The sequence below is a fragment of the Cenococcum geophilum genome (assembly GCF_001692895.1).
Source record: "Cenococcum geophilum 1.58 unplaced genomic scaffold K441scaffold_15, whole genome shotgun sequence".
Lineage (NCBI taxonomy): Eukaryota > Fungi > Ascomycota > Dothideomycetes > Gloniales > Gloniaceae > Cenococcum > Cenococcum geophilum.
The window spans coordinates 873,550-888,201 of record NW_027137573.1 but is presented as its reverse complement, the minus strand read 5'-3'; the positions used below and the strand labels follow the sequence as shown (position 1 = coordinate 888,201).

Genomic DNA, 14,652 nt, shown 5'->3' with positions numbered 1-14,652 from the left:
TGATATAAGGTTGCACGATGTGCAGCTGCAGATGCCGTGGTCTGATAACCGCGTAGCAGCGGTAGCAAGAAGAGCTTCGTAGCATTAAATCCAACATAAATGTTCTCAAACCCAACACCATTTCATGCATGCTTCCGCTCTCGCTCTCGCGCCTAAAGACCAGCAATTCCGAAGCTTCTATATTCCGTCTCTTGCGCCGTCATACTGCCTAGGCCTCTCTATTCTCGAATAACCCTGTGCCCGACCTGAAATGCTCATTTCACAACCTCATCCAACCGATTCAGCACCCCCTGCGCCTCCTTCACCAACTCCTTCCGCCGTCCCCTCGCCTCGTCATCTCCCCCCGTATCCACCGAATCCAGCTTGATAAGCACCTGTGCCAGAATGGTCTCGGTAAGCTTCTTATGCTCGAAATCACGCTTCGCCTTCTCCGTGGGCGGATTTGCCGAAAACGACACACACATCGGCACGAGCGTCATATGGAAATTTCTCGCAATGGCATCGAGCTTCTGCAACGCAGTCTGCGGGCCGCCAGCACCAGCACTAGCAGGCGGCGCCGACGTGGGACGGGGCGCGGGAATCGAGGAGGGGATAGGGAGGAACTCAGCATTGGCCGTCGTGGAAGTCGAGGACGCCAAATTGGACGACGAGGCGGCCGCAGACGACGGAGCGTCCTTCCTGCCCTTCCTCTTGCGGCCGCCGCGTGACCTCTTCTTCTTCCCGCCGTGCGTCACGCTGCCGTCACGCCCGGACTCATCGCCCAGGTCCTCCGTGTCCTCCTCCTCGCTGCCGACGCTCCATGATAGCTCGTCTGCCTGCTCCGCGCCCGGCGGCATCGACCCTTGCACCGCTTCGCCCACCACGCACAGCACCTCGGACCCCGCACCGTCGCCGCGCAGCCCTTCCTCGCGCGCCGCCCGCTCGTCGTGCTTCATGTTGCGCCCGCGGTAGAACAGCCTGATACGCCGCGCATCCGCCACGCCGAGCTTCTTCGCCGCGGCTGCTCTCACGCTGCCGATCTTTAGGTGTCCGTTCGCGATGCTGTGGGCTGGGAAGTGCGTTGGGTAGCTGACGCGTCGGTGCTTGAGCAAGATGAGGTCGGTGTCGCGGTCCGGGTCCTTGTCGTCCCAGTCGACGATCTCGGGCCGTGCGTGTGTGTGCCGTGCGTGTGTCGCCAGGTCTTCTGATGTGATGTACGAGAAGTCAGCGTCTGAGACTTCGGCGCCGTTGCCCGCGGGCGAGCTGGAGCGTCCGAAGGGCGAGAACCGCCCGCCCCAGCCGAATCGGGTCGACCACGACATTAGGATGTATGCAAAGAGGGAAAGGACGCAAAGGGCGGTGGTGAGGGTGGTGGGGTTGCTGAGTTGGGCGGAGAGTTCTGAGATAGGGGTATTCTTGGCGGTGTAGGTGAGTGCGAGAAGGTTGTGAAAGAATTCTTGGGATGTTTCTTTCAGCTGGTCAAGGGATGAAGTGAAGGCTGGAGCTGAGGTTTTAGATACAGTGCTGTCGAGTCCGTGCCGCAGAGAGGGCGCGAGTCCTAAGGCGTTCTTTATGTGAGATACAAGCGAGGGCGCCACGGTGAATGCGTGTATTAGCCCGGGAAAAGGGTGTCGAGTATTGTAGGCAGGGTGAAGTAGCTAGGGGCTTCAGGAAGGGTGTGGGCGGTGATGATGAATCATTTAAAGTGGTTGAGATGGGGCGGAAAAGTCGGTGCGTGGTGCGGCTGACGTCGAGGCAAGAGAGTATGCCGAGAAATGACCGAAGGTTATAGCTACTCTTATGCCGTACGTTATGGCATATACTCCTTCAAGATATACCTACTTGCATAGCTGTAGATTGATGTCACTGATGAGTTGGTAGAATGGTGATTGTAAGCAATTTTATTGTGCTACACACAAAACGGTGGTCCGATTATATCCCAGCCCAGTCCCGTGCCTCCCAGAAAAACAACATATGCAAAAGTGTCTTGCCTGAATTTATCGTAACAGACGGCCACATTGCAAGTGATAATCCGTGTTTTGACAAAACAAACAAGATAAAGGAGTGATGCCAGTGTGAAGTGTGATCATCCGCCTCGTAATCGTGGAGAAGGTTGACCTAAGTTGAAGAGCAGACAAGTATCCTTGACGCCAACACACCTACCGTAGTCAGAGGAAGAATACCAGAAAACCGTGATCAGCTGTCGTAAAGGGAAATCGTTAAATCATAAGTAGGTCACTCAGTTGTCCGCTCAATATCAAGAACAGCCCAAAAGCTGATCCAGAAAATAGAGGTATGAAGCTAAGTAGCTAATGGTACAGCACTGAAAGGCCTATCAAACCTTCTTGCGTCTTGGAGTAGCAAGAAGATTGAGCCTAGCTTGGCTCAAAGAACCCGGACGCTTCTCTGTACGTCGGGGGAGTTTGCTGGTTGGAGTCTTCGTGACTTCCACCGGATTGCCCTTGGTTCTCTTATTGGCACGGCCATCTTCCTCTTCTTGATTCTCCTTGTCAGAGCCTCCTTCGACACTCTCAAGCTTCCTCTTCTTAGTTCCATCAGTAGCACTAGAAGTTTTCTCATGAGCATCGCTGCTCCTGATATGGCGGATTGTGCCTGTAGTCGCTAGTCCGAAATTGATTGGGTTGTCATATCGGAACGTGAAATTGCCAGGCATGCTCCCGGGAAGATCACCGAGTGTTGTTCTACGTGTTGGTGATGGTGTAGGAGACTGGTCAACGCCTGGTAGAGCGGGATAACTGACCATCGATTCCTTTGGCACTTCTGAACACGCTCGAGCCTTGGTGATGATGCGTGAAGGGGTACCAGTTGTCTCCTCATATTCAGATTTCGCTACCGTACTCGCCGTGAAGTTGACCTGCTTGCGAACAGGTGCTGTGGCGGGAACAGCTGGGAGCTCCTTATTCAAGTGAAGCCCTGGAGGTGGTGACATGTGAGTGCCAGCAGCAATCTTGACTGGATCGTTGGAAAACTTTTGATTGGGAGTACGGAGGATAGATTTGACCCCCGGCATCTTGAGGAGCGAGTTGCTAGTCTTTCGAAGTCCTTTCTTTAGCGAACTTTCGAACGCTTTGGGTGACATGATAGCTCTCAATGAAGGGGACCGCATCATGGACGGGAGTAAAGACATCTTCGTAGTCTTGACACTCTGTGAACGCGCGAGAGACGCCTTGGTTGGTGTAAAAAGCCTGGAAGTTGCCCGAGGGATGCCTGTATGCTCAAGCATAGGACGTGGACCACGAGGTGTCATGGGCTTATTCTCCGCAGGCTTGCTGTCTCTTAATACAGGCCGAGTCGCAGAGGCATCGTCATTCTCATGTCGCTTCACCCGCTTCGAGGGCCCAGAAGCTTCTTCCTGGTGAGATGAAACCAATTTGATAGTAGATTTGGTTTGGTCCACTCCAGTCCTGAACTTGTCTAACTCTGCTTTGGATTGCGTATGCTTCAAGGACAATGTGGCCGCCTTCTCCGGATTCTCAGGCATGTCAAGCTCTGCTTTAGATGGTGAGCGCTTCAATGAGGTTGTTGCATGCTTGAATCGGTTAGGATCAGCCCGGAACGAGGACGGGTGATTAGCAATTGAGTCCATCTTCCTGAACTGTGCCATATGAATGTCGCTGAATCGGCTTGCTTTACCCTTTGGCACCGCCTTTTTCCGATCCCCAAGGTCGGCGGTGGAAGCGAATTCAGCTGTTGAAATTATCTGAGAGCGAATCTTCTTTGCTTCCTCTCGGCTCTCCTCCATCATTTTACGAGCCTCCGGACTGAGGTCCATAGAAGGGCGCTTATACCGGAACTTGAAATCCGGAGTTGTGAATGGATTGGGTGTGTTATCTTGTGCCTTTGTTGGCGTGCCTTGTGCGACCGCGAGTAGGTTTGAACCTTTGGCTGGAGCAGTATGTGCTCCCTTGGAGAGGAAGCCTAACCATCGAGCCTCATCGAGCGGTTTCGCTGTACTCGCCTGATGGTGGTGCGGATGCATTTCTTCTCCAGCAGGCTTTATAGGTGTCCGGTTTCGTGGAGTCCGAGTTGTAACAGCCGTAAGAAAAGACATTGATTTCTTCTCACTGTGTGGGGTTGTGGCGGTTGCTTGAGGAATCTGAGTATGATGATTTGGGGTCTCATCATGTTCTCTGACTGATGGAAGAGGGTTAGGAGTAGTGGTGGGAGGAGAGGGGAGGTTTTCGATTGATGGGCCTGGTGACTGGGAGCTCGTTCGACCCTAGAGTCAATCGTTAGCGCCGGATCGGTCGATACAGCATCAATTGAGGGCAAGAGAATTGGAACAAGACACAGATATTCTCAGGCTCTTTATAAAAGGTAAGGTAACTAAGGGAAAATCATGATCTCGGCAAGCGGGGCGTATTTCCTTCGGACTGACGTGGTGTTGAATTTTGCAAATGTGGCTTTACCTTCTGCAATCTGGCCGATCGTCGTTTGGCCATGATGGGCTTTCTGATCTGCGTAAGAGGTTCTAAGGGAGGAAATACAGAATAACCCAAAACGAGTGACGGAAAAATGGTAGATGGAGGGGAAGTCGTTTGTGGACTTGAAGAAACCCTTTGTTGATGGTGTGACGCTGGGTCGGCGATCAACAAACTCGACAACGCCACCAAAACACGACGTCAAATGATCATTAGCCTTTCACCATCCATCACATCGACCTCAACTATGCTATTCACCACTAGCAATGGACATTACAGCACGTCCGCTTGAAATCATTTTTGTACACCTTGCGATAGTTGAGTAAAATACTGATGCACGGTAGACTTCACAACAGCGTCCTCAGCACTTTAAAGGCTAGTTAACTGACTGCATAGTTTGTCTCTACGCACTACCTGTCATAGTGGATTTATTATACGATGCCAAACTATCCAGGATGCATGCTGTAACCCAAGCGGAGAAAGCGTTCGCAAAAGCGAGCCTCGCCCAAGGACACGGCATTTTAATGACAGGCTTATGCTAGCATCAATCGAGCTATAGAATATTCCAATAAATGCTAGGCCCTAATTTGTGTTATCGGTGTCACATAGTCTGACCAGGTCATAGATTAGTAAACGCTTTCCAGAGAGCCAACACTCGATAGTCGCCCTGCAGGAATCCCTGGTCTCCTCCAAGGTCGAGCAGAACTCCGAAATTGTCGCGTTCGCTTCCTCGAGGTCCTGGACCTGAGCCTGTGACTTTGCAGCAACCGCGACAAGTCCAGAGATCTCTCGGTCCTTCCTGGCGATTTCTGAGTCCTTCACCGCGTTGACGCCGTCCAGCTCTTTCACTTGACTCTTCAGCGCACAGATCTGAGCGTGGACTGCGTCAATAACGGTATACCTGTTTAAAGCTCTGTTTCAAGGCCCTTTTTGCTGTCGACAAGACGCTGGAGCGCTACAAGCTTTGCTTTCGCGAGCTCTAGCTCAGCGGAGGGTGTATGGCGGTCCTTGGCGTGAGCGCTCAGAAACTTCGCGAGAGTGAGACATAACAGCGGCATTGAAATAAGGGATGCCGTTAGAAGAGCGTAGATGAATCCGTCGTTGATGTTTAGGGGGGTTTGGGTGGAGCGGGGGGCGGGATGAATGAGGAGTCAAACACGCTCTCATCTGAGGAGCAGAATAACCGGAATGGCCCATCTTGTTAAAGCGATATCGGCTGCTGGGGATTGGCGCCGTGCGGGAAGAAGTAATTGGCTAGCAAGGTGACTAGATAGAAGGCAATGTTGATGAAGTCCATGATCACTGAAGAAGCTTAGCACAAATCAGAACACGGGAGAAGAAGAAGTTGAGCAGGAAGAGGATTTCTTCTAGATATACATACCTTGGCCTGTGTCTCTAAGACCTGTAACGAGTCAGTGATCTTATTTGACTGGACTGGAGTGGTGGGGGTCAAATCCACTCCATACGCTGAGGAGGCGGTGGAGCCCCAGGACTCCAATATTGCCCTAGATTAAATATATACTATAAATAGCAAGTCTTAGTAAAAGGTAAGGAAAAAGGTAAAAAAGAAAATATATACTAAATTAACCCGAAATTACAAAGCTTCTACCTAATCGCTTCTTTAAAGGCAGCATATGCGCCCTCATTGTAGCTCTCACTGTCATTAGATATTTACGCGGCCAAGGAATACATCAACAAATCTTATCCCATGCAAGAGCAGATCAAGTCTGCGCTCTCTGATGGCAATCGTCTGCGGAAGGTTTCGATAGAGTCTGGGCCAGCGAGCTCAGCTCCCGTCACCTATGAGTGTCAACAAAACTGGGAAGAAGATCCTTGCCGTACTAAGGAAGGCCTCCGAGATGCGTAAGAAATCCAATCCTTCGCTGTTAGAAACACGACTTCTAATTGGATAGATACTGTCCTCGTATTCTTGTATCTCGATCATGTCTTGGGAAATCTCTTGTGTGTGATGCATTCTCTACAACGTCTCCTGCCGCTGGGCTGAGTTTCACTTCTCATATAAGTTTAGCGCTCTCAAGACTAGTCCAGCCTTCTCGAGCGCTGATGCCGGCCTTGCGAAGTACAACATCTCCTTTTAGATGCCATTGGACGAGCTCCGCGAATATTACCATACGAATATTTCTGAGGTTTCGAAGTGGGTTCCGCCATATCCTTAATCATAACTAGGCATGGCTGATGAGCATTGACTGATAGATTTTGCAAACATTTGTCAAACAAGAATTCAGAAGTCTTCCGGGCTCCTCATGGGTCAATAGGGGCGATTATCGTTTGCTGAGCTCTCTCAGCGATCGTCCTTTGACTGTGGGTAATTGGAATAGTTCGGTGACCTGGGGAACGACAGTAACGATGTCGATGGTGGTTCGGAAGTTTAGTGAGTTTTCTTCAAGTGGAGGAATGAACTACTTTCCGCAGACGAGTTGCCTGGGAACGTGGGAAAGATCACAGACCTCGTGCTGAGCAATATGATGAGTCATTTCTTGGACAATAAATACCTTTTACTACGCTGATCAAGGAAGTCCCATATGCGAAAAGGAAGTCTTGACTACCATGGACGAAAGTTCACCTTTTGAATACCAAAGAGCCCGCAGCCGTCGTTCCAGAAGGATGTTGATGTCAGTCAGGCCGCTCCCTTCAGACAATGTGGTAGAATGGTCGAAATGATACGCTCGAGGAACCTAACCGTTGAACAAGGTAATGGACGAGGAAGAAGAGGAAGAGTCGCCGTCGGACACTGAGACGGTCGGTGCGGGGAGCGCAATTGATTAGGCAGGGTGGTGAAGACTGGCGCGCTGGGGAAGCTTGGTCAAGGGGCAATTCCAAGCCGCGATGCAAGATTAAACCCGCATAGCTCTTAGGGGCCTCCGAGTCAACGATAGTGACTTCCAGATTACATAGAAGTATGGCTGCTGCCACTACGGCACTTTTATGACAACCAAAAGGTCCACACACATGGTTCAAAGGGCTTCCCAAGGCCCTTCATTAGCTTCCTGGTTTGGTTGTCTCCATGATTTATGCCTTTTGTTGCCTAATTCCCTTCCGTTGTTTGGTTTGCTTCAAACGCTTCGGCTAGCTATTTGATCGAATGCCTTTCAGTGGCATTCGTAGCTTTGTAACACAATATGGTTCCAACTTAATAGTCTCAAAGGCGGATAGCAAGATTCGTAGCTGACCAGGAGCGTGAAGGAAGTTGAACCACGGTGTTTGGTGAATCTCCATCTTGTCCACAATATCCCCCCATCCTTCAAGAATTGACACAATGTAGAATGGTGTTGTCTTCGCAGTTAGAATTTGTACCCAACACGAATATACCACCAACAGCCGCACCTACATGAAGTCGGCATACACTAGGGACGCGATACTACATCAACATACATATATACTATCGGTGTGGAGCGGCGTCGAATGTTTCACAGCCATCGCAAAACTAATCAATGCCTCCGGTCAATGCTTCTCTCGAATTATGACAGACAAGAATGGGCTTATGCTTTCCGCCTTACGTGGAAATGAAACACTCATCTCGGAGGAGACGCCACCGGAGTATATATCATTCTCAATGTGGAGTTTTGGGGTTCTAAAAATGTCTTGCATCAACCTAGTTAATACAATAGAAGGATTTAGAATGCCTACCGGGTGATGTGAAGCTTATCTACAGCATGTCGTGACAAGATTGTAATCCAACCGACCAACGACGAGACGCACTCTGAGCAAAATCGAGCAGACCTGTCATCGCGCAAGATAATGTCCATGCCGTGTGTTTTGATTCGGTGTCCATCGTTTCTAACAAAGTCTCCAACAAGATCAATATTCTCCAGTCCACACAGTTCACCACTCTCATGCGTCTCGACGTGCAACTGCTCCGGCTGTACTTTACCGGGGCTTGAGGTCTTTGTGCGCTTCAGATTGCGAAGAAGACTTCGGATAATCGTAAGCTATGACATTCCCAGCCGTTCGGTCTTCGAGTATGGCAGATCGCAGAGCTATCGCATTGATGCAGATGAAGCTCTTAGGTGAGCTCTTTCTTAAGCAACCTGTTCTGGTAAGTGATTTAATAATATTTTTTACTTTATAATAGAGTAAAGATTGCTAAAGTGGCGAAGGGTTTTTACTTGATCTAACCGGCTGGAATGGTGATGCATACTGCCCGGTGGCGGGGTGATTAGGTCTCGTGAAACTTTTATAACTTGCGTAGTTTGACGCGGGGACGTGGGTATAGGTGGTAGGGAGAAGGAATGTGGGGTGTAGAAAGAGAAAAAGGAGGGTAAGGTAGGTTTTGCGGACGGCGCAACGCCGGTCTAATTCTATCTGTCGGTATCTTCAAAAAGTCTAACGTAAAAATGGAATAAAAAGCCAATCCGTAAAATGCTGATCTTGATGCTGCCACACCGAGTTTAGATATAGGAGAATACCAAACTAGTTCCCGTAGTTGGAAGGTACTGGTGTTCTAGCCTGGCGACCCACGCCTCAGTTAACAACAACTACGGGCTTTAGGATAGAACACCCCCGATTGCTATTCTCTGCATCACCTATGACAGAGGAACGCTTAACGACGGCGCCAAACACTGTGAACGCCACTTCAAATTCGACAGAATTGTTCAAGCCCCGATTACGTCTCCCGCCACCGACGATGGTAGCGCGGTCTTTGTTCACACTCGGCAGGTTGGCATTCTGATCCCATGAGTACGTCGCCGGCCTCTTGTGGAGAAGAAGTGCACAGCATACAGCCATTAAGCTAACTGTGCGTAAGACTTCATTGGCTTCAACGTTGTCTTGGAAGGCAGGTTCTAGAGAGCTTCGAATCTTCTCCGATAGTCTCACAGCCACTTCGGGATCTCTGTATTCCGTCTGGCGACAGTGCAACTCCTCGATCACTTCTGTAGCTTTCATGTACCATGGAGAATCCTTTGTCTCCCGTTCTATAATGCGTCTTTGGGTTAGACCGGGACTTTCCCCAGCTTCCATGAATAACTAACCGTTTGCATGCAAGTCCATCAACATCCTCTCGAAACCCTCCAGTTCATGTTCGACCTGGTCATCCCTAGAATCAGAAGTGGGACTTCGAAATAGTTCTCCATGTATGGTATCGGCAATTAGCCCCCGAAGCCAGGGAAGTTTATTTTTGGAGAGCCAAGGGCCTTCTTTGTCGGGAAATCGCATAGTTAAAGAACTCCGACGAAGAGATTTTTCCGGGATGCTTTCTACCGTCTTAGTTTTAGCAAGTGTGTTTACCAAACCGGACACAGCCTTCTCCAAAGTGAGAAAGCAGCCCTCCACGGTCCTATCGGACAATTCCTCGTAGCCATCGGGCTTTGGATTGATCTTTGAGTCCACAGCTGACTTTTCCGTTGCCCTGCCATTGCTGCTCGGGTTTTCCGTCCCCTTACTTGCCGCCGATCTCGTGCATCCGCCTCCGGCTGGGCCCTTTTTGAAAAGGGAATGAAAGCCGTTAATGATGTTGAAAAAGGATGACACACCGTACCAGCTATCAAAATTTAGCCCCAGTTTCAGCGTTCAAGACAAATTAGGACACACAGGACTTCAACGGCTCCCACGAAAGCATGCGACTGTTCAATATCTTTCACAATGCATTCTAGTTCGCGCAGACGCCTGTCAACCAGGGGACGCAAGCTCTCGAGCTTTTGGCTATGAGCTTCTACTTCTAGTATCGGAGCGTCGCCATCTTTGAACTCGGGATTAGTAACTCTAGCATGGAAGGAATCGATGGGATTACTTACTATTAATAGGTAGGGCTTCAGATGCAGAAATGCGCTCAGAGTCTGATATGCCATTTAAAGTCACCGCACTGCTGCTACAGCTTGACAGAGAATCGCTGTCCGTCGAAGTGTTCGTAGCATTAGGTGCGGAAGCATCTTTGGCAACTGTCGCAGAGCCGGGGTCTTCTCTTGACAAAAGCTCAGTGGCCTCGGGAGCACATTCTGCAGTCGCATTGTTTGTCGATGAGCCTCTTGGTTCTGCCATGTCGAAGTCGTGAATGCGGGGGCTACCCTAACAGGGCTGCTCTGCCAAACAAGAAGAATAGCGCTGCTATCTGAGCTACGAGGGCGAGCCGGGCGCCTATTCATAAGGTTCGCTCCGGACAAAACTGAGACATGTTGGGCGTGGATGCACTCGGAATAATCATGAGGCTGACGCTTGGAATGAGGCAACGAGGCTGCACTCGGTGGCTTCAGTGACAGCGCGTTGGGCCTCGTCGATGAGGGCTGGAGTTTCTGCAAGATAAGTTGCGAAGCGACATTTTAGAGTGACGTGTTCGTCTTGAAGGCCTCTGGAGACAATTGCGAGGCTCAGCGCTCAGCCGAAGTCGACGATGTTATATTGATGCCTGGGTTGGTGGTGAGCTGGCTGAGTGGACAACCGAGCAATGCAGCGTGCTAGCTGCAGGATGGGCCCAAAAGTTGAGGCACACACGTGCAACTGGCGACGCTTCTGCAAGGGGTGTGTTCGAGTAAGGGCTAGCGTTGCTGCAGGTTGTGAGGCTGAATAATGAACACCTGCAAGGCTGAATGACAACACGATAATGAAGCAAGTGAGTATGCAATGTAGGTCACGAAGCAGTTCGGATGCTGCGTGTCATGGAGGTGGCCAGTTTGTTGGCCCTCAGCGTTCGGGGGCATAGCGACCTCCTGCTGTTCCGTACGCCCCAGGATGCACCACAGCGGTCAATCGTTGACGTCTACGGGAGAGTGTGCACATATATATATATTTGTTCGTCGGCCTCAACAAGTCCAGAAAAGCTCTCTTATCACAACTCACCCCAAGCTTAGCTAGGAAGCCTCTACTACTCGTACTCGTACTCGTAGGTCAAACGCAGACATGAACGCCAAATTTGCGAACGGGGGCTTGTTGCAGGGCCGTGCGGTAGCGAGGCCGGTGCCGTTCAGGCCGAGTCCAATGCCGTCAGCTAAGACGAACTTGAAGAAGATCCTCCGTCCCGGCGACCTGAATGCTGGCCACCGTCCCGGCAAAAGCTCCCCAAACCGGCTGATCATTGCCATCGACTTCGGAACGACATATACCGGGTAAGGCGACACCGCTCTCGATGCTCTTGCTGCTCCCCATCATACCCCCTTGCTAACCGTCTCGCCACCTTACAGCATCGCCTACGCCTTCACGTCTGACCCCTCCAAGATCCGCGCCATCCAGGAATGGAGGGGCCCCGACGTCGAGGGCAGGAACGACATCGCCAAGGTCCCATCGCTGATAAAATACAGCGACGACGAGCCCGTCACCTTCGAATGGGGCTACGAGACCAATGTCACCGACTACGGAGTCATCAGAGGGATTAAGTTGAGCCTCGAGCCTGACAAGCTCGACTTCCACCAGCAGGCAGCTGGTGTCGATGAGTCCGACGTCGTACACAACTTCGAAACCGTCATCACAAATGAGCGGGCCCGCCTCGTCAAATCTACGGTCGATATCGTGGCCGACTACATCGGAGCCGTCTATGAATATGCAATCTCCAAGATCCAGGAGAAGGAATTCCCCGGCACCGTCGAGAGTGTGAGAAAGGAGTTTGTGGTGACGGTGCCTGCCATATGGTCCGATCGAGCGAAGAAAGCCACCCTCATGGTAAGCTTGTCGCTGAGAACACGTACACGTCTGTCAGGCTAAATTGTTCCCAGGCAGCGCGAAAGGCCCACCCGGATATCCAGCTCAACCCGGACGACCTCATTACTGAGCCCGAGGCGGCCGCTTTATTCACATTTGAGGCGTACAGTCGTAGAGGATTAAGCGTAAGAGCCACATAATCTCTCGCGTAATGCGCTCAACTAATGCACGCTTCTTCTAGCAAAATGATTCTTTTGTCCTCTGCGACGCAGGCGGCGGGACGGTCGATATCATATCTTACAAGGTGACATCCTTGAAGCCGAGGATGCGGATGAAGGAGATTGTGTCCCCTTCAGGTAACGTGAAATTCAACTTATGCTTATAAGAACATCTGAAATAACTTGTCTGCGCTCTACAGGAGGTGCCGTTGGGTCCATGATGCTCAACAACCGTTTCGAGAGGTATCTACGTCGAATACTGGGTGAGGAGCAGTTTCAAGAACTGCTTGAAGGCGATGCCTATGCCTTCCACTCCGTCATGAACGAATTTGATAAGAATGTCAAACCAAACTTTTCCTCTCGAGAAGCATGGGACAAGGTGCGGATGCTTCACTCCCTCGACTTTCCGGTGGACGTTGAGGACGACCACGGCCACGATATAGTCGGTAATACTTTGACTTTGTCAGGGTTAGTGTCTTCTCTTCCTCTCGTAACATCCAGAGTTTAACATTCTGTAGGGAAGTAGTACAGGAAATTTTCGATCCCATAGTAGACAGTATCATAGACCTTGTTAGAGAGCACACCGATAAAGTGCAACAGGAGACAGGTGCACCTGCAAAGGTGAAGATTTTTATTAGGCCAGCCATATCGCAAACGCAAAATGCTAATATGTTTTGCCAGGCCATTTTCCTCGTCGGGGGATTCGGGGCCAACAAGTATCTCAAATCTCGCTTGCAAGCTTGCATGGGTGGTATTGCTGTACTTCAACCCGAGGACGCGTATGAAAATCCCCTATCCTATCGTAGTCGAAAGATGACTGACTTTTTCGGAATGGAACAGATGGGCTGCTGTTGTCAAGTGAGAGTTTAAAAGTTGCCGTCTTATCGAAGAATGCACTAACACTAAACTTACAGGGGAGCTGTCCTTAGCAAGATGCCACTCCTAATTGATGTGGAAGCTAGAAAAGCCCAGAAAAACTATGGTGTCATGGCAAACGTACCCTATATACATAACGAGCACCCCAAAGAAGCCCTGGAATATGCGGTGTACGATCCTTATGAAGAGATTAACAGGGTTCCGAAAATGACTTGGTACATTTACAAGGTGATGATACTCGGGACCTCTACATTGGAATCTCAAGCAACTAACCCATTAAATACAGGACGACGACTTGTGCCGGGATCATAAAGTGCGCTACCCGTTCCACAGATGCGTCCCGGAAGACTTCAAACCCGAGGACTTAATTTTTGCGGACGAGCTGCACGAATCAGGCGCGGATTTCCCTCCCAAATTTCCATGGCAAGGTGAGAGAAATCAGCACCACCCTAAATCCTTAAGCTAGCAACCCATTTCCTAACCGTGGTACTCGTCTAGCCGATGTCCGTTCCTACTGCAAGCTGCAGTGCGATCTCTCCGGCTTGACTAAGGCCGAATTAGAATCAGGCGAAATGGAAGACGGCACTAAGTACTACATTGTTGAGTACGACTTGGTCGTCCAATTCGGGCCGGCCTTAAATGCTTTCTCTGTCGAACGCAAGGGTGTTTCATACGGAAGTGTGGAAGCCGAGTACTAAACAGCCGCTACACAATTCGTGAGCTAGTGTAACCGACTACCAGCACTGTGCTGAGACACAAGATCGCCGCTTGGAAGGCTCCAAGACAGCGTCAACGCCACCCTATATATTGCTTGCAGATCAATATTGCTTGCAGATCACTGTTCCCATTTCAGTTACCTATTACCCTTTTACGTCTTATTACCTCTACCTTCTTCGTGTATATATTGACGCTTTAGACCTACATTTACAATTAAGTCGTTCACTCAATTCTCCCACACTGCAAAGCTTACAGCTAGACTTGGGCAGCGATAAGTTGCTTGCTAGTTTTATGTTATTTCTCTTTTAATGTTTATTTAGAAGTAGGATTAAAATATAATAGAAGTTAGACTTATTTATTTTACAATTTTTTTTCTAAGAAGCTTTAAGTCGACTAAAGATTTAATAATATTTTTTACCGTTTATTATTTTGTAAGCCTTAAGATCCATACTAGTTACGCGTTTAGCTTTTAATAGTTAATATAAAAATAAAGGCCTTTATTAGGCCTTTTATAAATAAAATAGAGGAAGTAAAAGGGACTTAACTTAGATAAACCCTTTATTAAGGTTATTAATTATTAGTAAAGAGGGCTATAGCTTAGCAAGTTATTATCTTTTAGTTAAATCTTATTATTATATATCTAGTAAGGGAGTAATTATCTAAAGCCGCCTTTAAGAATATGTTCTTATAATTTATATAAAAAGTAAAAAGGAGGTATTTAACTAGTTCCTTATTAGTTTCCTTAGCTAGCTTTTCCTCCCTATTCTAAATAATTTAGTTAATTTTATATAGGCTTGTTATAAAGACCTTGTTGTCCTTCTAGTATATATTAA

The 14,652-nt window shown here is 49.3% G+C and overlaps 4 protein-coding genes across 4 annotated transcripts; 1 reads left to right on the top strand and 3 right to left on the bottom strand.

The window, feature by feature from the left end:
* Nucleotides 1–254: 254 nt before the first annotated feature.
* On the bottom strand, nt 255–1,301 carry K441DRAFT_554746 (uncharacterized protein; the record flags this gene model as incomplete). Its single annotated transcript, XM_067643244.1, has 1 exon — nt 255–1,301. One exon carries the CDS (start codon nt 1,299–1,301, stop codon nt 255–257), a length of 1,047 nt encoding a protein of 348 aa, XP_067505399.1.
* A 1,013-nt stretch (nt 1,302–2,314) lies between these two features.
* Nucleotides 2,315–4,442, bottom strand: K441DRAFT_554093 (uncharacterized protein; the record flags this gene model as incomplete). The annotated part of the gene is made up of 2 exons (XM_067643213.1): nt 2,315–4,219; nt 4,410–4,442. The coding sequence occupies 2 exons, from the start codon at nt 4,440–4,442 to the stop codon at nt 2,315–2,317; spliced, it is 1,938 nt and encodes a 645-aa protein (XP_067505398.1).
* Nucleotides 4,443–8,903: 4,461 nt separating this feature from the next.
* Nucleotides 8,904–10,798, bottom strand: K441DRAFT_695338 (uncharacterized protein; the record flags this gene model as incomplete). Its single annotated transcript, XM_067652804.1, has 4 exons — nt 10,175–10,798; nt 9,972–10,119; nt 9,413–9,921; nt 8,904–9,355 (listed from the first exon to the last, which is right to left on the bottom strand). The coding sequence occupies exons 1-4, from the start codon at nt 10,416–10,418 to the stop codon at nt 8,904–8,906; spliced, it is 1,353 nt and encodes a 450-aa protein (XP_067505397.1). The 5' UTR covers nt 10,419–10,798.
* Nucleotides 10,799–11,224: 426 nt separating this feature from the next.
* Nucleotides 11,225–14,056, top strand: K441DRAFT_657886 (actin-like ATPase domain-containing protein). Its single transcript, XM_067648256.1, has 11 exons — nt 11,225–11,479; nt 11,555–12,029; nt 12,083–12,193; nt 12,250–12,364; nt 12,427–12,694; nt 12,745–12,847; nt 12,908–13,005; nt 13,067–13,084; nt 13,141–13,330; nt 13,389–13,530; nt 13,601–14,056. Exons 1-11 carry the CDS (start codon nt 11,274–11,276, stop codon nt 13,798–13,800), a joined length of 1,926 nt encoding a protein of 641 aa, XP_067505396.1. The 5' UTR covers nt 11,225–11,273; the 3' UTR covers nt 13,801–14,056.
* Nucleotides 14,057–14,652: the final 596 nt, after the last annotated feature.

Excerpts from the sequence above, each read along its gene's own strand:
- K441DRAFT_657886 (XM_067648256.1), top strand. The coding sequence starts at position 11,274 with ATGAACGCCAAATTTGCGAACGGGGGCTTGTTGCAGGGCCGTGCGGTA. Across the intron at positions 12,365-12,426 it reads GGAGATTGTGTCCCCTTCAG|GAGGTGCCGTTGGGTCCATG; the intron begins GTAACGTGAAAT and ends TGCGCTCTACAG. Across the intron at positions 12,848-12,907 it reads AGACAGGTGCACCTGCAAAG|GCCATTTTCCTCGTCGGGGG; the intron begins GTGAAGATTTTT and ends ATGTTTTGCCAG.